Source organism: Leptinotarsa decemlineata, unplaced genomic scaffold (assembly GCF_025532065.1).
Source record: "Leptinotarsa decemlineata unplaced genomic scaffold, Ldec_3_MD MMD2_tig00026294_RagTag_RagTag, whole genome shotgun sequence".
NCBI lineage: Eukaryota > Metazoa > Arthropoda > Insecta > Coleoptera > Chrysomelidae > Leptinotarsa > Leptinotarsa decemlineata.
In genome coordinates, this window is record NW_027412674.1 from 8,670,510 (window position 1) to 8,697,122 (window position 26,613).

Sequence of the window (26,613 nt, forward strand, 5' to 3'; positions counted from 1 at the left end):
AAAACAAGGTGTTCCACGATCGGATCCTCACGTATGAAAAATGGATCCTCTGAGACAACAGGAGACGTTCAGAACAGTGGTTGGATACCGATTAGACACCCAGCCACTACCCAAAGGCGAAAACCTATATAAAAAGACCGTAGTTACTGTATGGTGTGCTCTGACCACCATACACGGTCAAGCACTGGTCAGTCTCAGGAGTAATTATTCTAACAACTAGAAGAGGAATAAGAGGAGGTACTCCGTCAATTGTACTGAATGGAACCTCAGTTTCCAGAACAGAGAATCCAGAAAATTCGAGATATTATCGGAAAAATGTAGACTTCGAAAATAAATTGGACAAGCTGTATGACAGGTAGAGCAAGCATGAGAACGATCAGAACAATTGTCTTACCACAAAATGGTTAGGATTTCGCGGCTAAGGTTTTCAGTGTCACTATTTTTTGAATTCGGAGGCCGTGAATTTTTGGAATTTCTTCCTGGCGTTTTACTGTCGCAAGTAGTTAGCTTCTCAGAGGAGAGGTTTATGCATCCTGGGTTGACTCATTCTTCCAGACTGCAGTGTATGAAATCTTGCAATGCGCAAGTAATATTGATTTAACGACTCAAGCGAAAGAGCGACTGACAGTCATGCTGCACTTGTGCCACTGATAAATACAAAAATTATACCGAAACTGCTCTAGGAATGATATTAAGAAGTGACAAAACTGGCGGACATGATTATATTGACTAAATACTGGGTTAGGTTAGGTTAGGTCCAAAGTGAGTGGGTCTATTCAACCCTCCACTGCAACCCGCAAGGGTTAATTGTGGCTCATATCTACCTATTCACACTTGACCAAATAAAGCCAGCTTCTTAACGAAGCCGATTAGTTTGTATGGTGAGTGGTCTTTCAGGTCAGTAGGTAAGAGTAGGGCTCTACCGAATTCTAATAACCTGATTCGGTCCCCAGCGGGGCAGGCACAAAGTATGTGCTCTGCTGTTTCATCATTTTCCAAACAGAGGCGACATACACTTCTTCGTAGTTCATTCCTTCTGAAGTCCAACAACTTTTTGGTATCAAGCTTCGAAGGGTGAATAAACGCCTTGGAGTGAGCCAATCCTGGAAGATTCTGGAAGTCCATACATCTTTTTGCCAACCTGGTGTTCAATCTGTGTATGGCAAAGCCTAAATCGATGCCAATGACAGGTTCTGTTCCGACGAAGCTGCTTGCAGGTCTGGATTCTAGGCCATTATGGCCAGGAATCCAGACCAGTGACAATCTGTTAAGTCTTTCCATCTCTCTGTCCTGGATCTGCGAAGACACCTACACCAGAACCTGAAGGTGTTTTTGACTATCTGCTCTTAATATTTCCTTCTCCCGGAGAATTCAGTCCTATCTACTCGGAAACAGTACTTTATGAGGCAATTCGTAGTTGACAGTTGGAGACAGTGAGTCGGAGGTCATTTCCAGAAGTCTGTGACTTCCTGTGTCAACCAACAGTCTGTTGCATGCACTCTGCATTAAAATGATTTGTGCAGTTGGCAATGTGCACAAGTCTGTATGCCATCTGTATGTCCATCTAGCCTCTCTTTCGAGAAATATGTGGAGAACAGGTAGATCTAGAAGGACCTCCATGGCCTCTGACGGTGTGAAACTAATGGCACCACTGATGGCCAGATAAGCCTGTCTCTGTAAGTCTGTAAGCCAGAGAGCTTCGCCTGGTCCGTTTTCTGTAAAGCCTTCGACCACCAAGCAATTGCACCATAAGTGATCATTGGTCTGACAATCAACATATAAATCCAATGGATTTGTTTGGGACCTAAACCGCTAGTTTCACCTTCGACATGTTCATAGGGACAGTTTGGCTTTGTGTAAAACTTTTTCCAAGTGAGCCTTTCAGGTGAGTTTTTCATCAAGGACAATGCCCAGATATTTTACTTTCGTTCCAAATGGAATAACCTCACCATTGAGGGAAAGTGGCGTTAGATCGTCCAATTCTCTCCTCCTGGTGAAGAGGATTATCATAGTTTTGCTGGGGTTGACAGACATCTGCTCCCTCAGGCACCGAATGAACAACGTCCATCGTTTTTTGGAGGATATTACAAGCTATCCTTTCGCGACGTGGACCTTGCCAAGATGACAAGGTCATCTACATAAGCTTGCAGATCTACTTTTCTTCTATCGAGGGCATCCAGCAGACTATCCATCAGGAGCGACCACAGAAGGGGAGATACTACCCCACCTTGAGGGCAGCCTCTGATGACCCTGAACCTAATGGCCTAGCTGCCAACCAATTGGGTGGTATATAGTTCCACGCCAGACTAGCTCTATACAATTTTATGAGAATGGGTAAAATTATTTCCAGTCCGTTTTGAAGAAGAGCTGGAAATATACCATCCCTTTCAGGAGATTTGTTCTTTCTTCGGCGTTTAGCGCCATTAAAATGGAATGTCTATTGTTTTCAAGAGTCAGATTTCCAGGAAACTGGTTTTCTATCAAAAGCTCTAACGTTTCTTTACTAGAGTACGTGAATGTTCCATCGGGTCGTTTAAGTGATCCAATTTCAGCAGTCAGCTCTTTAGAGAGAATCTTGTGAATTCTTGTGCTGTGAGGTAAATCAGGGACACTCTCACAGAACTTCCTCCAACACTCCCGTTTTGTCTTTTTAAATTCCTTGTTGTATGACGTTAGAGTAGTTTTATAAAGCTCCGCTGACTCTTCAGCTCGATTGAATGATCGTCGAACTTATTTTCTTTGTTTTTTCAAGGCTTTTGCTCCACCAAGAAGAGTTATGGTTATCTCTTTTAATCCTCAGTGGACATTTTTCATGATAGGATGAGATCACTGCTTCGCGAAATTGCTTCGCTACTATATCCATATCATTACAACTGTGAATAGTAATGAGTCCGTCCTCAAAGTACATCCTGGTACTGGGTACTAGGAAACTTAGGCAACGAAAGAGATGATAAAGGTGCCAGACATGGATCATTAACTCTATAAATCAGCTGTGGGGGTACCATAGTCTCTGGCACGGAACGATTCGGAAAGTGTCTCTATAAGTAGTACTATCAAAACATTCCAGAGGAATCACATAGAAAAACTTTTATACAGGGACCAGCGGAGAAGAGAACTAAGGAACTGCTTGACCAAAGCAGAGATCGGCTCTGAACAATTACAGAGCCACTCACTGGACACTGTCCATTGATAGGACACCTGAACAAAATAGGGTGTACAACAGAGATCTTAACTGCAATCAATGCAACAAATGGATACAGACATCTTGTTATATTTTATGCGAATATCAGGGATTGGATGACAGGAGGCAAACAATATATGGCGATCTAAATTATGTCCATAAGAATATAGCGTGTGTCATGAAGAAGATGGGAGAAAACGGAGACTTGGGAGAAACGAACAAGTCAGTAACCTACCAAGTAGTAGAAAAAATAAAGTACCCAGATTTGAATTTGTTGAATTGCCAGAATGCCAACATTTGAAAACATGTTAAAGTTAAAAACTCGGTAGGTAATATAGTGGCTACATTTTGAATTTCATTATTATCCCTATTTTGTGAATTCGAAAACTTGATGATAGCCAACCGTCTTCATTATTTCAAAACGCTTTTTTCGATATCCGTTGCATCAAATTCCAAAAAGTGGAAAGCGTTGAAAAGAGAAAGTAATGACCTTGACCCCTGATCCTATTTAAGATTTGAGGGTTGGATTTCACCATGAGGAGGGAACTAAAGTGGAAATATTCATAAAATAGACGAAAAACGTTTTCCTCTCGAAATAAAAATCGACTGGCCAGAGGAATTTTTTTAAAATGGAATTTATAAGTAATTGGCCTTGTTTCATTTTCACTGACCCACTGTCACTATGTAATGTATCTTATTTTCGATTATTATCTTATTTTTCAGGTTGGAGATCACATAGAGAAATTAGACGGTGAAAATATGGTAGGTAAACGACACTTCGAAGTAGCCAAAGCTCTGCAAGAAATCCCCAAGGGAACCACTTTCACAATCCGATTAGTTGAACCAATGAAGAGCGGATTTAGCAGCATATCACCTAATACTGGAAGAGGGTCTTCTGGGAAGAAAATTTATGGTAGCGGCAGGGAGACTTTGAGGTTCAAGGCCGGTGGAGAAGCGGAAATCGAAGAAAGAGTAAGATACTTTCCTGATATACTGAGTGGCATTTTAAAAACTGGAATACACAAAAAGTTACGGGTAGTGCTTTTTCTCCCATCAGATTTTTAAATATCTTTTCAAACATTATTCATCATCTCCATAATCAATTATCATGAAGATATTTCGTTAATTTCATTTTTATTTCAAATTGTTCTTGTTAACATCGTCTTCGCTTTGAAGAAAAGCAATATCAAATAACGTAGATTTCTGATATTTCTTAAATTTGATTAACGGTAACGTTTTAACCCCTCTTTTGAATGTAATTTTAATTTATTATTATCATATATTTGTGCGATGTCTGTGAATTTTCATTTTTCCAAAAAAAAATATTTATTCATCAATTTGTATTCTGTCCTCCTAAGGCAGTCTCCCTCAGATATAATACTTGTATCAGCGTTCTCTCCAATATGTCTGCACAATCATGTCGCTGGAATTGCAAAGGCTGCTTCTCAAAAGTTTGGAACACTGTTGCGAACCAGAAAACTGTACTCACCTCAGCAACTTTTGATGCTTCATAAAGCTAAATAAGACCTTCTTTGGAGTATTGTTCTCATGTATGGAGCTCCGGCCCTAAGCATTCTCTTAAGCTGCTGGATTCCATACAGAAAAGAGCCATACGCCTGATTGGAGAAACCGGTAAATCAACATTATTCGAAACAAGTCGCTGAAATCCTCGAAGTGAGCACAGTTCGATTCAATTTAAAATATTTGCACTCACTATTCACCAAAATTTCCCAAAAGTATATAATTGAAATCAAAAAACAGAGTCATCCTGAACATAGTTTTGGTCCTTCCAGCCGGATACTCGTTATCTGAGTTTGAACGCTGCGAATTTGAGTGGTATCGTTGCTTTCAGAAAACACCAGTGCGAGAAAAATGGAAATAATAATAATGAAACAAAATTAAATTCGAAAGAGAGGTAAAGACGGAACAATGCCCACTTGAAATCGTTCATGGAATACTATATTTCTTTCCTTCAATGAAAGTGAGATTAGCATCAGTCACATGAGATTTTTGAATATTAATAATGTTTTGCTTGAATGATTCTCGAATCGATCAAAGTTTGTATACATAAATTTGATTTTTATATTTAAGTTGACAACTCCTATCTGAAATTCCATTTGATTTGGTGAATTTTTTTCTCATTTATTTATCGTTATAGAGAAAACTATCATCAGTTTCTGATGCCGACTCTTGACGACTATTTGATTTTCTTTTTATGGACCAATGTGATTAGCATCTGGTACCAGCGTCACAACACAAAGCAAGTAGTGACAGATAGTTACGAAATAACTGTCTGGAGTAATGGTCTGCCAAATATCCAGATTTTAATGTCCTTGAGATATTCATACGGGGCTTTTTTGAAGATCAAATCCACGGAAAAAGTGACTATCAAAATATCGTAGACCTAAGGCGTCTGAGTTCATATATGTCTCTGTTGTTAAACACTTAGCAGAATTATTTATACAGTGTTTTTCTTTAATGTCTCTCCCTTTTATTTTTTGAACGGGTCAACTCAAAAAATTTAAATTTGGGATAATGAAATTAATGCATGAATACTTTATTTTGAAGTGAAATTGACATCTGGAACAAAAATTAAAAGGAAAGGGGGGGTCTTGTGACACATCTTTTTGAAGCTTCTGACGAATACTTCACAACCCTAGAATATGAAGTCAATATCTTCAACTACACCAAAATGGCGTAACTTTTAATAATTAATAATATATAATAATAATAATTTATTTGTTCTCACATGTATGTTATTATATGATTCAAATTGTAACATTATATGAAGCACTAATTAGATAACAAATGATAACAAATGAACTGAAAAAAAACCACAAAGTCGAAGACTGTGGTGTGCGTCTAGCCTATGGTAAATAGTATCGATTAATAGTGCATGAAGTCAATGACAATATATTTCCACCTTCAAATTTGAATTTTATAGTAAATAAGCGTGTTTAATATGCTACTGAAATAGTGGTCACTTCATACAATACAAAAAATCACAGATCAAACAAGTAATTTAACATTCAATTTTCCCAACATTAGTAAACAAAAAAGATAATATATATATATATATATATATATATATATATATATATATATATATATATATATATATATATATATACATACATATACATATACATACATATATACAGTGCTTTTTAGATAAAAGTATCCACCTTCAATAACTTTTGTAATACTGGTATTTAGGAAATATCCAAAAACACGTCAATTTATGTTGGAAGGGGCAAGCATTATGGCTTATTTAAACTTACTGGAAAAGCCACCCCCTCACCCCTAGCATCATCCCTTTTTTTTTAAATTACTTCTCATATTTTTTATGTAAAATTTGGATACTCCTCTTTGAGCTGATTTCAAAAATGTATAATACTTGTAGGTTAAAGTGTTTAGTTTATGAGATAAACAATTTTTCTTTTAATAGCACAAATTTTACTTATTTTTTACTTTCACCTTATTTGCCTTTACTAAAATGGGTTGTACAACAGTTCAAACTCTTTAATCTGTTCAACTGTGCTATTTATTCTACTTCAAAAATCCAAACAACAAAAAACTCTACTTTTTATTAAAGTTTGACATTGTCAACTAGAATTTGTAGTCACTATTGATAGTGTACTTTGATACATTATTTATGAATGAATTGAAATTGTAGGTTTATACCACCAAAATAATGATTGTGCAAGAGCTGCTGCTAGAATATTTAACGAATTACATGACTCATAAGTATGTAATTCAACTGATGGAGAAATTTACCACAACAGGGTCTGTTTGCAATAAAGTGCATAAGCGAGAGGGACTCGTAAATAACGAAGCAATCCAAGTGGCAATTTTAGGGCAAGTCAGCTTAGAGGCTCAACAACCCCAATCGTTGTCAACAATAAGTAGAGCGATCGGTGTTTCATCTTCTACAGTTTTCCGAGTTCTACATAAATTCAAGTACCACCCATACAAAGTTAAGTTGGTGCACGAGTTGAATGAAGATGATTGTGATCGTCGTCTAGAGTTTTGCGAATCAATGACGCAATTTATCAATAACAATCCACAATTGTTAAACAATATTTGCTTTTCTGATGAATGCTCATTTTCATTAAATGGCTTAGTAAATAGGCATAATTGTAGATATTGGGCTGAAAGTGATCCACATATTATGCGTGAATTCCATACACAACATCCCCAAAAGTTAAACGTTTGGTGTGGTATCCTAGGTGACCACATTGTCGGACCTTTCTTCATCAACGGAAATTTAAATGGTGAATCATATCTTGAGTTACTCAGGGAAGGGGTTGACCCACGTATTACAACAATAATAGAAAATGATGGTAACCTTTCCGAAGATTTACTGGTATTTCAACAAGACGGAGCTCCCCCACACTATGCTATGCCTGTCCGACAATTTTTAAACGAAACATTCCCCGCTCGTTGGATAGGTAGAAGAGGGCAGATGATGAAGTGGCCACCTAGCTCACCGGATTTAACACCCCTAGACTTCTTTTTCTGGGGGTATTTGAAAACAAAAGTTTATGCTACCCAACCAGAATCTCTGGATGATTTACGAGAGAGGATAGAAAATGAATGTCGACACAATTAAATTCAGCCGTATTAAGCAATGTCAGAGAGGCATTTCAAAATAGATTATACCATTGTATGGAAGTGAATGGTACTCATTTTGAACACTTATTGTAACTTCGTAATAAATAGCACAGTTAAAAAGATTGAAGAGTTTGAACTGTTGTACAACCCATTTTATTACAGGCAAATAAGGTGAAAGTAAAAAATAAGTAAAATTTGTGCTATTGAAAGAAAAATTGTTTATCTCATAAACTAACCACTTTAACCTACAAATATTATACATTTTTGAAATCAGCTCAAAGAGGAGTATCCAAATTTTACATAAAAAATATGAGAAGTAATTTAAAAAAAAGGGATGATGCTAGGGGTGAGGGGGTGGCTTTTCCAGTAAGTTTAAATAAGCCATAATGCTTGCCCCTTCCAACATAAATTGACGTGTTTTTGGATTTTTCCTAAATACCAGTATTACAAAAGTTATTAAAGGTGGATACTTTTATCTGAAAAGCACTATATACACATATATACACATACATATATAACAAATAAGGGCAATAATAAACGTATGATAACACTTCCTATACAGTAATACAAACCTCCACAAGTTCATGAATAGTGAGTCTGTTTGAATCAATCAAAAGTTTTTTCAGTTTCTTCTTGAATCCTCTATAAGAATGAGTTTCTTTTATTTCGACAGGATTAAAATTGAAAAATGTTGGCACCAAGTACGAAAAGCATCGCTGTCCTATAGATTTTGAAGCTAGTGGTGTTCTGAAATAATTGGACTTTTTTCTTGTTTCGTAGCAATGTTCTAGTCTTTTGAGATTAGATTTTTTTTTGAATTCGAAATACAACAAAGAAATAATGCTGGCAGATGTCAAGGATTCTAGATTCGGAGTATAACAAATCAGATGAATATCGAGAGGGTTTGTTTAGTAATATTTTCAGAAATGTTTTTTGCAGAATTTCCAACTTTTTAATGTGCCCTTTGAGTGCACTTCCCCATCCTATTATCCCATATGTCAACCTGGATTTAACCAATGCGTGATAAATCATTCTGAGATGTTTTTCTTCAAAAAATTTGGTGTTATAGGTACTTGAATCTGTATAAGATACTTCTCAGAGTATTGCTTTGTCTCAATATATGTATGTTCCATCTTAGATGCTTATCTATGGTTACTCCTAAATATTTTATAGATTCAGTCTGGTTTATTTTTAAATTATCGCTGATTTTGAGATTACTGAATGGAGGAGTGGTGTTTTCATAACATGAGAAAGGCATATAAAATGTTTTTTCAAAATTGAACGTTAATAACTTATAATTGAACCAGTTTTTGATAAGCTTCAAATCATTCTGCATAATGGTTTTCATATTGTCCCAGTTTTCAGATTCGAATACTATGGCGGTATCATCTGCGAAACTGATGACTTCCCCAGACAGGTTAATACTGAAAAGATCATTTATGTAAAGTGCAAAGAGCACTGGGCCTACAACAGTACCTTGCGGTACGCCATAATCAACAGTGCACTTCGTACTCAGACTGCCATTGAGTGATACCTGCTGTTTTCTGTCACTCAGATAATTTTCCATTAGTTTTCTGGCTACTCCACGGAAACCCAAATCATCTAAAATGTCTAATAGTTGTGAGTGGGGGACCGTATCAAATGCTTTAGCAAGATCTAAAAATACACAAGCAGATTTTTTCCCATTATCTACACTCTTTAATATCTTTGAGGTTAAATATGCAATAGCATCTTGGGTTGATTTATTTTGTTGGGAACCGTATTGGCGGGTTCTTATCAGATCGAATTCCATAGTAAAAGATGTAATTCTCTTTTTTAATGCTTTTTCAAAGAGTTTCGCAACATTAGATATTACAGATATTTGTCTATAATTTTTAGTCAATTTTTTTGAGCCCGATTTATGAATTGGTTTGATAATTGCTTTTTTGAATTGCTGAGGGCAAATACCAGATATGAAGATCATATTGATTATGTATGAAATAGGTCCAGAGACATCATTTTTTATTTCTTTCAGAATATCCGCTGTTATTTGGTCAAAGCCAGGAGATTTATTACATTTCAACTCCGCAATTAGTTCTCTGATTTCTTTTTCATCAGTAGGTGTCAGAAATAAAGATTGCTTTTTAATATTTCTATTTGACACATATTTCGTTTTTTTATCTTGCTAGCTAAATCAGCTCCAACAGAAATAAAGTATTCTGCAAACGCATTAGCCATTTCTGAATTATCATCTGTAGTTGTAGTATCATTAATATCAAGTTCTTTTATGATTTCTGTTTGTTTTTTCGAGTTTGTTATTTCTTTCACAATATCCCAGACCTTTTTGTTTCTATTTGAGTTTTCCAAAATTTTATTTTTATAATAATCACTTTTGGCTTTTTTAAGTAAAGAATTCAGTTTATTTCTGTATGATAAGAATTGAAATCTTAAGTGATTATTTTCAGGATTCCTCTTCCAAGCTTTGTACATTTTATCTCTATTTTTAATAGAATTCAGTATTCCATCTGTTATCCAAGGGGTCCTTTTTGTTTTCTTATGATTTATTTTTATCTTGACTGTACTTTCTTTTAATGCCTTCATAATTTTTTCGTAGAAGAGATCGGTTAATTCAGTGACATTGTTTAGTGCATAAAAATCTCCCCAGTTTATGGATTTCGTGAGTGTTTTTAGTTTGTTTATATCAGTTTCTTCTTTGTATTGGGATTCATTTTCTCTTTTATTATTTTCTTCGAAGTTTAAATTTAGTACTATTGGGTAATGATCTGTTATTGGTGTTCTTACTATAAAATGATTGGAATTATCATAATATGGTGTTTTTGTTTTGATGAAACAATGGTCGATGCAGGTTTTGCTGTTACCTTGCACCCTTGTATATTCATTGAATGTTGATGTAAAGTTATACTCACTCATTATGTTTAAGTACATTTCGCTAAGAGTGTCTGATATTTTTAAATTTATATTGATATCGTCAATTAGAATATCAAAATCTAATGATTCTTTTGATAATCGTTCTAGGTAAGTAGTTAAATCATTCAGAAACAATTCAGTTTTAATTGATGGAGGTTTGTATAATCCTGTTACATGAAATTCAATTTCATAATGTATGAACTTCACTGATAGCACTTTGATATCTCCTATGTATTCAATGGTGTAACTAAACTGGATTGAATCATTGAGTATTATAGTACATAGTACCATCGTTTTTATTCAACATGCCTTCATTGTAAATAATTTTATACCCTTTCATTTGGTATAAGTTTGGATTAGGAATGTTGAATGTCTCGGATAATACAATAATATCCATATCAGCTTCAATCAATTTCAGGATAGCTTCAAGTTGGTCAAAATTTTTACTAATACTACGAATATTAACATGAAATATATTGAGCTGCTTTTTGTTTTTTTGTATGTGACTATCAAGTTCCATCAGATCAGTTGTAATGGTTTTCATTGGATAATATTCATAATCACGGATGTATTGGTCCATATAAGTGAAATCAATACCAATATCTTTGAATTTTACACTCCCAATATAGACAGAAAAAAAGGAGAAAAAAAGTAGACTTCAACTCAATGGGGATATTTTAGGGTTTTCCGGAACGATTTTTTTATTTTTCTCTACAAATATTTATTATTCTCTGTCGTATATCCAATATTGAAGCAGGTTCAGTTTCGTATACCTTTTGCTTCAAATAGCGCCATAAAAAAAGTCCAAAAGTGTCAAATCTGGCGAGCGGGCTGGCCATTCTGTAGGACCTCGACGGCCAATCCAACGACCGGGAAAAGTAGTATCCAAATAGTTTCTTACTTGTCTGGAGTAATGTGGTGGCGCTCCATCTTGTTGGAATACAATATCCATATCGAGTTTATTAGGATTCGCTTCGACGATTTCAATGAGAGGGTCAACAGTAGTTTCCAGCATATTCAAATACCCATGGATGATACCTATTTCTCTTCAAAAGTCTCCACACAGTAGAAGGAGACACCTCCCAAACATTCGCGACGAAATAAGTAGATTGTTCAGGATTTACTACCATGTCAGCAATTATTTGCACTCGCTGTTCTTCCGAAATGGACGGATGACCTGGGGGCTATTTGTTATGTAGGTACACTACCGGTAGTTGTGAATTTGGATACAAGTTCCCTCAAATATTTTCTCGTGAAAGTTACACGTCGCACCGTAAATAAAAATCGCTTCAATTTTTTCTTCCAATTAACGAGAATTGACCATTTTAGAGATTGTTGACGTGGTACTTTTTTACCAGTAAAACCAAAAACTGAATGAGAATATTCTAACTGAACAATGATGTTCATTGTCGTACTGACATTTTTGTTCGTTTTTATAAACAAAAACCAACTTAACAAACCTTATCGGGTTGTTGGAATTGCCGTATGGCAGATAAAAAGAAATATTTCTAGAAATATCGATATTAATGTGTTTGTCTTCAGGAAATTATTAAATGTTCCGCCATTTTGTAGTAGGTGAAGATATTGACTTCATATTCTAAGGTTATGAAGTATTCGTCAAGAGCTTCAAAATGATTTATCGTAACATATTTCAACTTCGCAATCTTTTCGATATTCATGATATGAAATTACAGAGAAATTTAAGAGTTTTGCACATTTGGATAATGATATTTCCAAACAAAATCTAAATATTCGTTTCAACACTGTCTTTCTTCCTCGTTTTTTTTTCGATCCAGTAAAGCACACTACCCGAATAATTTCATAGGTATTCAAGATATTCAAACACTCTAAAATGTACCGAGTTCTCAATAATTTTAGATAAAACTGGTAAAACTAAAATTAGTCTATAATTCGTTATCTGGTCTTTTTTACCTGCCCTAAATAATTGTTTTACTTTGTCAATTTTAGCAATATTAGGTACCAAACCTGTTGAAAAAGAAAGATTGATCAATTTACTTATCAGTGGTGCAAATTCTGATTTAACTTCTTTAACAATTTTTATAGTAATTCTATCGAATCCTGGAGCTTTTCCCGAATCGAACGTACTAATTATTTCTTTTATTTCTTCTGGTTCGGTAGGCTTGATTTACATAGTCGAACTGCTGGACTATCTTGAGTAGGAATAGGAACACTAGATGATAAATTTGTACCAATTGAAAGTATTATTCTAGTTTCTATCTATTATCCTTGAGAGATAAGGATAAGGAAGAGAATATATTTTCTTTCACATTTGATAACTGACATGAACGATTGAATTTCAAATTTATATAGTCATTTGATTCGATAATATCGTATATTTGATATTGAATCGGTAACACACTTTTTGGAGGATTATGGTTATCTGTATTTGTAGAGTAGGGAGGGTGAGTGTAAGCCCACGCACTTAGGCCACATGTGACCCATTGTACATCCTCCCGAGGAGTTGTCCTCCTAGGTCATCGTCCATCCTATCCTTTCCAGGTCGCTGGGAAACATATATCGGCAGGTGTAGGCCAAGACTCGCCGAACACACACTCTCTTATTGACGATAACTCCGGGCACTCGCACAGGACATGCCTGACAGTCTCATCTTCCTGTTCACACATCCTGCATAGAGGTGTGTCTACTAGCCCCATATTATGGAGGTGTTTCTTTAGTTGACAGTGGCCAGTCAGAAATCCTACTGTAAGGCGTAGATTTTTCCTGGTCATCGCCAGATATTTCTTTGGCGCCAGCTTCCCAGGGTCGCCCAAGGTGATGCTGGCAAGAATAATTCCTTTGATTTCATCCCATCTCTTTAAGGATTGAGCATGGGTGTAATATTTGACTAGTTCCGCAATTGTCGAAGTCATCAGGCCGTGGGTGCCACTGGGTCCCAAAATTCTTAGTCCAGCCGCTTTCTTGGCTAAAGAGTCGGCAATGCGATTACCTTTACTCTTGTCGTGCCCTTTAACCCACCCCAGGATAATGTTATTATCTACCGAGGCTTTGGCTAAATCTTGGTGGCACTCTAGTACTAGCCCTGAGGTAACACGCTGGTATTTCTTCCCATTCCCCACTTAATCCTTAGGCTTAGTGACCTGGAGTACCCCACATCCTGAGCCTTCTTTGGTTTTTGAGCCGTGTGCATAAATCCGTATTGCATTTGTAGCATCTGACTCTGTGTTCTGATTAATTTGTATTTTGTAGGGTTTATTAAACACAAACTTGGGTTCAATTGCATCACTTGTTGCCTGCAGCAGAGGTTGCGCATTGAGCGCTTCCCGCCATAGGCCCAGCCTCAATTGACCCATTCCTATTTCGAGGTTTACACCAGCCGTGCGCAATCGTACCATGGCCATTAACGCAACCTCCTTAACGTACAGATCCAGAGGGGTCAGACCCGTGATTAATTCCATTGCCGCGGTTGGTGTTGTTCTCATGGCTCCTGTGATGTTTAAACAAGCCAGTCGCTGTATTTGATATAATTTTTGGATGGCCGTTGCTTGTAGAACTTTCGGTCCCCATGCAATGGCTCCATACGTTAACATAGGTCTTATTATTGCAGTGTAGATCCAGGTGACCACACGGGGTGAAAGACCCCATGCGCGTCCCACTGTCCTCCGACATTGCTCATAAGCCACGTATGCTCTTTTTGCTCTACTCTGTAGATGAGACTTCCATGTTAGCTTCTTGTCGAGGATATTATCAAGGTATTTCACCTCTTCAGAGAAGTTTAGTCTGCTTTTGAAGATTTCGGGAGGTTTTAAGCCCGTTAAACTTCTTTTCCTGGTGAAAAGGACCATCTCAGTCTTCTTGGGATTGATCGACAGTGAGTGTTCCTTACACCATGTTTCTATTAATTTGAGCCCATCCTGCGCTCTATCGCACAGTGTGTTTACAAATTTGCCGGTCTGCAAGATTACTATGTCATCTGCGTATGCAATTGTGTACAATCCATTTTTGTTAAGGTGATTAATTAGGGTATCCAGAACTATGTTCCAGAGAAGGGGTGATAAGACCCCTCCCTGTGGACATCCCCTCATGACCAGTCCTTTCACTGTGATGTCTTCTACATTAATACTTATTGTTCTGCTAGAGAGCATCTGGAGTATCCATTCTCCTACTACCAGGGGTACATTCCTGGAGTGTAGTTGCTGGGTAATTGTTGGAAAGGTTGTTTTATCAAACGCTTCCTCGATATCTATGAATATGCCCAGGGTGGATTCTTTGTTGTCCAATGATCTCTCGATTCTGCCAAACACATGGTGAAGGGCCGAATCAGTAGACCTTCCCGGGGTATATGCATGCTGATTTGGATGAAGTGGGTTGTTAACAAGTACTTCATCTCTTATATACCGCTCACATAGCCTCTCCATGGTTTTTAAGAAAACGATGTGAGACTAATTGGTCGGAATGCTTTTGGTAGGGTGTAGTCCATCCTACCTGGTTTGGTTTATGAGGATTATGGTTACTCCGTGACATAATAACTACCATGATAGCTAATTTACTGAAAGTTTTTAATGTTCAGTATAATGGTTACAAAGCTACAAGGGTAAGAAGTAATTGAAATGATATCAAAACTCAAAAACAGCTGTTCACCAGGTCCCGATGGCATATCCTCATTATACATAAAAAATATACATAAATATCTGATAAAGCCACTAGTACACATCATCAACTCAACTTATAGACAAGGAAAACTACCACAACAGTGGAAAGACTCATCGGTGACTCCTATTCATAAAGCCGGCAAACGCGATTGTGTAGAAAATTATAGGCCCATTTCTGTTATAAATAATTTTGCGAAAATTTTTGAATTTACAGTTGAAAATAGATTAATGAATTTCTTTTGTGAAAATCATGTAATATCACAAAGTCAATTTGGTTTCATAGCAAACTCTAATACTGAAAGTGCTGTATTAGATATGATTGAAAATATCGTAATGGCATTGGATAGCTCTCAAAAATGTTTGACGATTTTTCTGGATCTTGCCAAAGCTTTCGATACCGTAGCACATGACAAGCTTCTGAATAAATTATACACATATGGTATACGGGGACCAACTCTACTTTTACTAAAAGACTACTTAACTAATAGAGTACAAAAATAAAAATCGATAACCAATTCAGTAGTTCTACGGAAGTCAAAATAGGAGTTCCCCAAGGAACAGTACTAGGACCAATTCTGTTTCTAATTTATATAAACAGTTTAAGTACGATACAAAACTTCAAAGGGCATCTCATATCATATGCAGATGACACGGCTATTGTTATTACAGGGGACTCATGGGAAAATGTATACAAGGATTCACAGAAGGTATTAAGCGATGTAAGGCTATGGTTAAATTATAACCTTCTAAGTCTGAATGTTAGTTAAACAAAATTTCTAACTTTCTCTTTACTACAAAATGACCAACCGGAAAAATATACTTTGAGTATACATCAAACAGGGTGTGAAACACAAAATTGCTCTTGTCCATTGATAGAAAGGTTGATAAATATAAAATATCTAGGTATTATGATAGATCAGCATCTGAGATGGGACGCGCACTCTGATTACGTACTGAAAAGACTCAGATTGCTAATTAAAAGCTTCTATCAATTACGAGATATTTTGGATAAAAGAAATATCTTTATATTATATAAATCTCTAGCAGAATCTGTCCTGAGATATTGTATAAATGCTTGGAGTGGAATGTATAATGAAACAATAAAACGACTTCAAACAACACAGAACACTTTGATGAAAATTATATTGAAGAAACCTAGGTTATTCTCAACACATCAGCTATATAAAAATTCCGAGATCTTGAATGTCAGGGGTCTATATTCCTATCAATGCCTTCAGTGGATATTCAAAAACAAACAGAACTACGAAAAAAATCTTGCTGAAAAATATACAAGATCTGTTGAGGATCTATCTATCCGAATACCCAAATTTAGAAAAAGTCATACACAAAGATTTATATTCTATTTCGGACCTAAACTATACAATATGTTACCTCTTAAAGTAAAGCAAATAACAAAAATGGCGAACTACAAACAAAACATTAAAAGTTTCATTCTCGAAAACAATACTCTAAATTTAATTTTCAACTGATACACACTCCTCTATTACTCTATTACTCTATTACTCTATAACTTATTACTTATTCTTTCTTATTTTCTCTTTCCCATTATCCTAACCAACCTAACTAATATAAAATAATTCTTATGATAAATTTCAAATTTATCTACTCAATATTATCAATATTATCATTATTATTGTTCGAAACTTGCAGTGTATAAAAAAGTAAATTAAGATACCCAAATGGAAGAATGGAACATTACGATACAATCATTCATTGCTTAGGTATGTTCTATGTTTCCTTTAGGTTTACGATGTATTTTTATTATAGTAGATATTGTACCAAACAAAATATGAAAATGAAATGAAAATGAAATGATTACTGAGATAAAAAAATTAACTTAAATTTTCTGATGATGATATTTCGTATGGGGAAACTAAAAGTAGATCTGATTAGATATATATGTACTCAGAGATGACTCGGTCTCCTTCGATAAAACAACTGGAACTTGTTGTCAGTGATTTCCAAAATTTTGATAATTTTTCAGCCGATGAAGTATGAAAAATAAAGCGCACATCGGTTTTGATTTTATCCTCCAGTTCTGAATGCAAAAAAGGCTTTCTTTTCACTCACTTTCATCAAATTACTTTGTAATCAGGACATGTATTGGGTTGTTTCATTAGTTTTGTCCGTTTTTATGAGTCTACTTTAAACTGTAATATATCAGTGAATCTAATCTGTGAGATTGATGACTTGTGGAAATTCATTGATCACTTTAATGAAATGAATTAAATAGCTATTTATTATGAGTATTGAAAGTAAGGTTTTATATTGTGAGTGAAGAAGTTGCTAAACCAGCCTAGCGAGTTGAGCGATTTCAGGAACAAAATAAAACTTACTTTTAACACAAATATCATACAAAGTTTTTTGTACAACTGTCCTGTTTTCATAATAAAATAGGTAAATTTAATATTTCTATAAAAACATATTTTGTTATCTCTCGTCAGTTAACTATTTTCATATTATCGCATTTGTTGTGAAGTGGCCGTGTCAGGTGACGCCGAATCACCTGGTTACCAACAAACAGTATTGTTTACAGCTCACGTATTTGAAATCACATTTGAAGTTCTTGCTGGTGTTTAATTGCCTTGCATAATGAAGAACAATTGTAAGGAATTGTATGTTCCTGACGATACTGAAGAGGCTGTATAAAGTGCTTCAATTGAATTGTTACCAAAAAAATCGACTCAGCAGTACGACATCGCATATTCTAATTTTCTTAGCTGATATAGACTTGAAAACGGCAAGGGAAATTTCAGAGAAAGAAAGAGAAATCAAAAATATGGAACTCGTCAACTTTGTGGAGCAAGTTTTCAATAACAATGTCGAGTTCGCTCGTTAAAAATATTTCAAGGTAATAGCATTCGTAAAGCGGAAAAATGAAAGTAATAGGTGAAGAGTTGTGCCATTTATTAATAGAAGACATTAAATTAATGGATAAATCATTGATTGTTCAAAAAATTCCAAATACAAAAACAAAAAATAGGTCATTCTTTTTGCATTGTTGACTATTTTGATAAATACGCCTTCTGTTATCAATCATCAACGTTTTTTTCTAAAATACTCAAATTATAAATGCAGTGCCAACCCAGTTGGTATAAATACGTTTGGGAAAATACCTCTACCATTGCTGAGTTTCTGAACCTCCTAGAATCAAAGGAATATATAGGTTACCATTTCAGAAGGTCTTCTGCTTCTTGGCTAGCAGAATCAGAAGCAAATATAACATATATTAAGAAGCACGGAGGATGGAAGGCTACAACAGTACCTGAGGGTTACATCGTTCAATCTATTTCTCATGAAAAGGCTGTTGCTGAAGGAGTATTCCCAACACTAGCTCCAGCGTTACAGCATCGTCCTCTTCACGTCAAGAATTAAATGTTAATGCCCATGAAATTGTCAACTCAGCTAGTTCGAATATATTACAAGGTTCTTCAATATCGCAAGGTATCAATATCAGCAGTTGTTCTAATTGTACTTTTCATATTAATGTTCATAAATAATAATAATAATGTAATTAATGTGTATAATACATTTGTAACAGAATTTAATTGTATCTATATCTATTGTTGAAAATTGAAAATTGAATAATTATGTTTTTTATTGCTATTTGTTCGAAAAAAATCGTGTTAAAATTACTTTAAACACTAGTGTTAAAAATATTTTCAACATGCTACTTTGTAAACGTCATCTTTTAATACTCTTGACAACCAATAAAAATGTCATTTTTAATGACGTTTGTCTAGGTAGGTAAGTAGGTTTAAAGTGAGTGGGTCTATTCGGTGACCCACTCACTCACTCACTTGAGAGTACGGATCTGCCGAACTCAAAGAACCTGATTCTTTCCCCAGCGGGGCAGTTTCATAATTTTCCAGACAGAGGCGACACACACTGTCTTCCGACAGTCCAAGTCTCTGCATGAGATGATTCAAATGACAGTGAACTGTAAGAAGGTCTGTTAGACATCGTATTTCATCCCTACTGTAGTCCAACAACTGTTTGGAATCAAGCTTCGAAGGGTGAATAAGCGCCTTGGAGTAAGCCAATTCTGGGAGATTCTGCCAGAAGTCCATAAATCTTCTTGCGATCCAGGAGTTAAGTGTTTGTTTGGCAAAGCCCAAAGCGATGCCAATGACAGGTTCTGTTCCAATGAAGCCGTTTGCAGCACCCTCCTTTGCAAGAGAGTCAGCAGCTTCATTGCCTTCCAGGCCAGTATGGCCAGGACTCCAGACCAGAGACAATCTGTTTAGTCTTCCTATCGAGGAGTCTTTTTTGGTAGTTTGCTACCAATTTAGACGTTGCTACCAATTTAGACCTTGCTCGGTGGGAACCAAGAGCTTCCAACGCCGCTTGACTGTCCGAGAATATTTTTATTGACTTGTGAGTGAGGTTGGATTTATCCAATCTCTCCGCACACAATTCAATAGCGTAAATTTCCGCTTGAAATACAGTCGCATAAGTTCCTAGGCAGGTAGATAACTCTGTCCTGGGTCTGCGACTGAAAATACCTGCACCAGAACCGAAAGGTGTTTTTGATCCATCTGTGAACCAACAACTATCTACTCTTAATGTTTTCTTCTCCCGCAGGATCCAGTCCTCTCTACTCGGGAATAGTACTTTATAAGGCAGCTTGTAGTTGACAGTTGGAGGCATAAAGTCAGAGGTCATTTCCAGAATACTGTGACTTCCAATGTCAACCAACAGTCTGTTGCACTCTGCATTGAATTTATTTGTGCAGTTGGCAATGTGCACAAATCTGTATGCAGTCCATCTAGCCTCTTTTTCCAGAAAAATTGGGAGAGGAGGTAGATCTAGAAGGATCTCCATGGCCGCTGACGGTGTGGTACTGATGGCACCACTGATAGCCAGACAAGCCTGTCTCTGTGGGCCAGAGAGCTCCGCTTGGGCCGTTTTCTGTAAAGCCATAGAGACAGTCTGATTTTGTTTAAAACTTTTTCCAAGTGAGCGTTCCAGGTAGGTCTTTTATCAAGGGCAATGCCAAGATATTTCACCTCCGTTCCAAATGGAATGACCACACCATTGAGGGAAAGTGACGTTAGATCGTCCAATTTCCTTCTCTTGGTGAAGGGAATTAACACAGTTTTGCTGAGGTTGACAGACATCTGCTCCCTCAGGCACCCACTGTGAACAACGTCCAACGCGCTTTGGAGGATATTACAAGCTTCCCGACGTGGACCTTGCCAGGATGACAAGGTCATCTGCATAAGCTTGCAGATCAACTCGTCTTTTAGCTAGGGCATCAAGCAGACTATCCACCAGGAGCGACCACAGAAGGGGAGGTAGTACCCCACCTTGAGGGCAGCCCCTGGTGACCCTGAACCTGATAGCCTTGCCTTGAAGAGTCGTAGTTGCAGTTCTGTTTAGTAGCATGGCATATATCCAGCCAGTTATGGTCGATTCTATACCCTTTCTAGCCAGAGACAATCCTATAGATTTAGGTAGTGCATTGTCAAATGCTCCTTCAATATCAAATAATACAGCAACCACAATCTCCTTGTTGTCAAGGGATTGGGAGATTTTCTCAACGAGGTTGATGCTTATCAAACCGGCAAATCTGTCGATTTGCCGGTTTGATAAGCATGGGGATACATATAATGCTACCCTCCTGATATGTCCGTCCAGTATCCTCTCAAGTCCTTTCAGCAGGAAGGATCTAAGGCTGATTGGTCGTACCGATTTGGGGTGTGGGTCTCTCCGGCCCACTTTAGGTATATAGTGCCATGCCAGACAAGCTCTATACAATTTTGTCTTTTGTCTAATTTCCACTAGGTATTTTATAAAAAATCGGGTATAAAACGTTTATACTTGATAATGGGTAAAACCCGAAACCGGTAGCACAAAAAAAATAACTAGTGGCAATGAGACAAAAGTGTTTTTATCCATTTCATTAAAGATATCAGTGAATACTTATTCAGTCCAATCGAAATAAACGCCAGTTGAATCAGTGCAGTTTTGCCAAACTAACACAAGTCGTTTGATTCCTGGTCGTTTTTGCCTGGTCCTGTTTGGCTAAGGATATATCGGGTAGAAATTTATTGAAGTGTTCGAAAAGATGGTAGTTGGTTGGCGAGAGATTTGTGGAGTATGGTGAGTGATGCAGAACTTGACGCTCAAATCGTTCAATTTTTGGACGGTGATTTGTGAAAAGTGTTGACGGGCGTTGTTGTGGAGCGGGATTAAACCTATTCTGTTGACGAGTGCCGGCTGCTGCTTACACAATGTTTGATACATTTCCTCACAATAGGAATGGTTCGGTCGATTGCAGAAAGTTATATGGAATCACACCAGCCGCTAACCACCATACAATAATCATGATTTTTTGAAGTGGCTGGGTGGCTCATTGATGTCCAACCACATCTCCTGTTGTCGTAGGACCCACTTTCCATCACACGTGACGATCTTATCCAAAAAAGGATCGTTTTGGCACAACAAATCTTGAAAGGTGACAATTCTGTCGATCGTTTAAATCGTGGGATAGCCACTTTTCGAGCCATTCCACGCACCGTTTGTGATGAGTCAGTCTCCACGGGACTCCTCAAATTTTCACTATAGGTGGTCGACCACTTCAGCTACAACCTCCCGAACGGAATTTTGCAAACCAACGTCGAACAGTGCGTTCATTGACACTGTCATTGCCAAATGCATGATTAATTTTTGGGCTGTTTCGGCAGCGTTCAATTTGAATTCGTAGAGTCAAATTGGCCGAAAATTGCTTAATGGCATCATATAGTAATAAAATTTCAAATTAATGTGTATAGCACAAAATTCTCTATCGATCAGTACCTATATACCAGGTCACAGTAGAATACGAGTAAATATAATAGGGGAGCCCAAGCGGGGATTTCGGGATTCACTAAAGCGCGGCAGATTAATATACAGGGGGTACCTTGTACCCGGTTAAGTACCTCTACCAAATATGAGCCCCATATATAAGGCCGCCTGTGATAATAAAGAATCAGATTACTAAAAGAAAATTCTCGAGAGCGTCAGATTAAGGTAGGGTGAGTTAATTACCTGCTGAAAAGTGTATATTCCAGTAATCTGACAATTTGAGAGTGACATAAAGAAAAGGGAGGGCAGCAAAGTTGTAAAAAAATAACGCCATTTCGACATTCTCGAGCGTAGCTAATTTTTTTATTTTGAAGAAAATAATTCAAGGATAACGAAAAATATATAATCTGACGATTTCCGCAAGCCGAAATAACAAAAATTCGTCGATAAAGTCCAATACGTGCAGCTATGTGATACCCATATTTCCCTCTCCGAGTTTCTATTCCTCTATTCTCTATTCACTTTTTCTCTATATATTACTCTCTCACTCCGTCCCCACTCTGAATTCTGTTGCCATGACGCCATCACAGCTGATCACAGAGACTCGTTCGTGATGAAGATGATGATTGATTAATCAATTATAATGAAGAAAAGAGAATGTTTTTTACCACTTTTATTTGTAACTCACCTTACTGCAGTTTCGTCATATAAGGACATTTTCAAACTTATACAATATATAAGGACATTTTCAAACTAGAACAATATATAAGTTTGAAAATGAAAATGTGTCAATTTATATCACATTAGACTAGTGGTTCCCAAACTATAGGTCGCGACCCACAAGTGGGTCGCAGGAGCAATTTGGGTGGGTCACGAAATAGATTAAAAACACTTAATATAATATTGAATTGTTTTTCCAATTTTGGATAAAGGCTAGGGGAAGAGTATTCAGTTTTTTTCGAACATAGCATTGAAAGATCTGATGGAGTTTTCAACCACATATTTGTGTGAGAGGACATTCTTCACTATGGTATATTTATATATAGCAAAATCAATTCTCCTGACCGCTCTGGACTGAATGATTTCCTACAGCCCATCTCGTCTTGAGTTTGTAAATCTTTTGCTGGAAAAATCCTCACTTGTTTACTTTGTCGTAAATGTTCAAAAAGTACCGAAAACTTCATCTGGAACTTCCTCTAGCTTTTCCTGATGTGACTAATAACCAGTCCGTGCAAAGGTTATTGTTAAATCATCTGAAAATGGAATTTTTAACAGGTGATGATGGACTGTATTGTCAAACATGCACCAAACTAACTGACTGTTAAAAGGAAACAAGTATAGCTGAGGCACCAGTCAATCTATTAATAACACTGATGATTTTCAAACAAGACTCAACCTCCAACGGAAGCAAGAAACTCTTTAGGAAGTTCGAAATAGATTAACATTTCAACCTAGCAGACCACTATTATAATATTCATGGAGTCATTGTTCACTGTGGTTCTGGCGTTGAATTTGGTCATTATTACGCCTTGGTCAAAGATGAAACGGACTGGTTCAAGTTTGACGATATTCGTGTCACGAAGTGTTCTGGCGAAGCATTGAATTTATTGGAGCCTCTGGAGACACCCTACATTTTGTTTTATGAGAGAGAGGACATTATTAGATCAAGATCTTCAGATGATGTGGTGCTGCAGGTTTTTCCGGGTTTTCCTGCAGCTGAAAAAGCAAATGCGCCACTGGAATCAATGAAGTCGCCCCGGAGCGCCAATTGATTTTTATTGTTGTTTTTATTTCATTTTTATCGTTGTTTTAATAAAATATATGTTTAAAAAAATGAATATAGAAATAGGCTTGATGTGAAAAGTGACCAGCGTTTAAAGCTTTCAACTTTCAACCCAGATATAGGCACCAGCTCCATAGGTCATATTAATTACATAAGTCTCATTTTTCATTTATTTTTTAATTTGTTCAGTTTTAAGATTCTGAATGAAAAATCTTTTAGGTACTGTATTTTATCTTCAATTGTATCACCTTTACCATTTTCTTTCAGAGGTGTATTCCTCAATAGTGAATTTTCACTATAATGATTATAAAAATCATATTAGTAATAATGAATATACATAATATTATTTAATATATGGGCCGTGAAAAAAATTTCACCAGTGAGGTGGGTCCTCAGACAAAAAAGTTTGGGAAACGCTGCATTAGACAATGGAAGTCTGAACTAATAAAATGCACCACGAAACATTGTCAACCACCTTCAAACAAAAATGTTAATATTCTACTGACTGAATTTTATTTTAGATATCGGAATGTGTGCGCTTCAGTAATTATTATTGCAGAGATAACATAATGGATATCATATTTTGGATGTTATCAAAAATTATCTCATTATCTCTATCTTTATGCTACAAATAAAAATTTTTATTTTTCAGGATGACGCACTAGATACTGGCATTGAAAAAATTAACAATATTCTGGAATCGTTCATGGGAATCAATGATTCAGAACTCGCTAACCAAATTTGGGATATGTCTAAAGGAAAAGAGAATTCCATGGATTTCGCAGAAGCCATCGACGACTCCGACCTCGCATCGTTTGAATTCACGGATGAACTCATCATAGAGCTGTGGGGGGTAATTACAGATGCCAGAGCTGGAAGATTAAATTGAACAAATAAGTGCCAGGATGTTTATTGTTGCAATATTTAAGTCGACTACTTATTGTATTATTAATATTTGAATACCCACATAAGCGCCTTGTGTTTATTTTGTTAGGGAATATACGATAATATATGCAAGGTGTGAGCCAGTCCAATATTTGATATGAAATAATGAAATATGTATAGCAAAATTGTATCTACTATTACGAGAGAAAGGTTAAAAAAAGAAATAAGTGTTAAAAATGACATTTCAACTGTCAATTGTTTCACAGTAACCATACTTCAGATATTATTGCGTGAAATAAAAAAAATAGAGGTCATCTAATGTTTATTTGTGTACAAAACTCCCCAGGTTTTGTTTCATGAAAAGAATATTCGTATACGAAATGTTGAGCGGAGGATGGATTTTGTAGTGTTTGCTTTTCACAGAAACACTTTCAAAGAGATAATAGATAACTTGGAAATAACTGGAAATAACTGAAACAAATTGCTGAAAGACTTTCATCATCAACACTGGTGTTCCCCAGGGATCCATATTGTTTCAAACCTTTTTATTGTATATCAACAACTTATTGAGAAAAACCAAGAATCCAATATATTGCTTTGCTGATGACAACACACTTGTCTCGTCACTTCATTTGGATTCCAGGACATCGGCTGCGGATGCACATCTTCACCGGCAGCAGGAGGTTTATCTTAATGAGGATATAGAAGTGATTTCAAATTGGGGTGAAACTAACCAGGTTCAATTCAAAGCCACAAAAACTCAGGCATCGGTTTTTTCCAAAAATATAAATGTCTTCGAACCGGATATAATAATGTCAGCTCAGACAATTCCGCGTTCTGCTTCGATAAGTTTGTTGGGGTTAAAATGGACACCAATGTGTCTTGGCACAATCATGTCGCTGGAATTGCGAAGGCTGCTTCTCAAAAGCTTGGAACATTGTTCCGAACCAGAAGATTATACACACCTCAACAACTTTTCATGCTTTATAAAGCTCAGATCAGACTTTCTTTGGAGTATTGTTCTCATGTATGGGGTTCTGCCCCCAAACATACCCTGAAGTTACTGAATTCCATCCAGAAAAGAGCCATCCGCCTCATTGGAGATGCGAACATCACGAGCAACCTTGATAGCCTGGAACATCGAAGAAAGGTTGGAGATTTGTCTCTCTTCTATAGATACTTTCACGGGAGGTGTTCAAGTGACTTGGCACATTTGATTCTACCAAGAGCGTTACATATCAGAAATACGTGACGGACTGTGCTCATCGTTTTGAGGTTCAGCTCAGTACACTTCGAACTTCACTGTTTAAGAATTCTTTCATCTGGAGAACTGCGTTTATGTGGAATAAACTTCCTGAAAATCTCCAGCGATTCAAATTCAATGTGAATCGCTACTTTCGCACAGGCACCGCTCTGACAGCGCCTTAAGAATTTTTCTGTAGTGTTTGTGTTTTGTCCTTAAAAAAAATTATTCAATGCCACTAAGTTGAATATATCTTATAAATCATTCTGATCAAAGTCCCTAAGTGGATAGAAGACATTCTATCTGAAAAACAAGAATTTCAGGTACTTACGCTGAATAGATTCCTAAACGCTGAATGAAATTCAGAATTTCAATAAAAATAACTCAACATTATCAGAGTAATAACATTTGGAAAATGTTCCAAATTCCTTGAGCAAAATCCTGATAACTTCAACGCCGATGATACGATGTAAGTTATGTGCCTCTAAAAAAGCAAATTCATTATATATCGTGTTTTTGTCGTGTTATATCTCGTGTTTTTGTCAGTAGAAAAACATTC

At 36.4% G+C, this 26,613-nt stretch overlaps 1 protein-coding gene across 1 annotated transcript in view; it reads left to right on the forward strand.

Annotated features, from left to right (window-relative positions):
- The window catches only part of kermit (PDZ domain-containing protein GIPC-like protein kermit), a 65,624-nt gene extending 40,669 nt beyond the window's left edge, over positions 1-24,955 (forward strand). The window contains exons 4-5 of the mRNA XM_074180296.1: positions 3,905-4,153; positions 24,579-24,955. Of these exons, the coding sequence (XP_074036397.1) occupies positions 3,905-4,153; positions 24,579-24,815 (486 nt within the window). The 3' untranslated portion in view covers positions 24,816-24,955. The remainder of the gene's footprint in view (positions 1-3,904; positions 4,154-24,578) is intronic.
- The last annotated feature ends 1,658 nt before the right edge of the window (positions 24,956-26,613 follow it).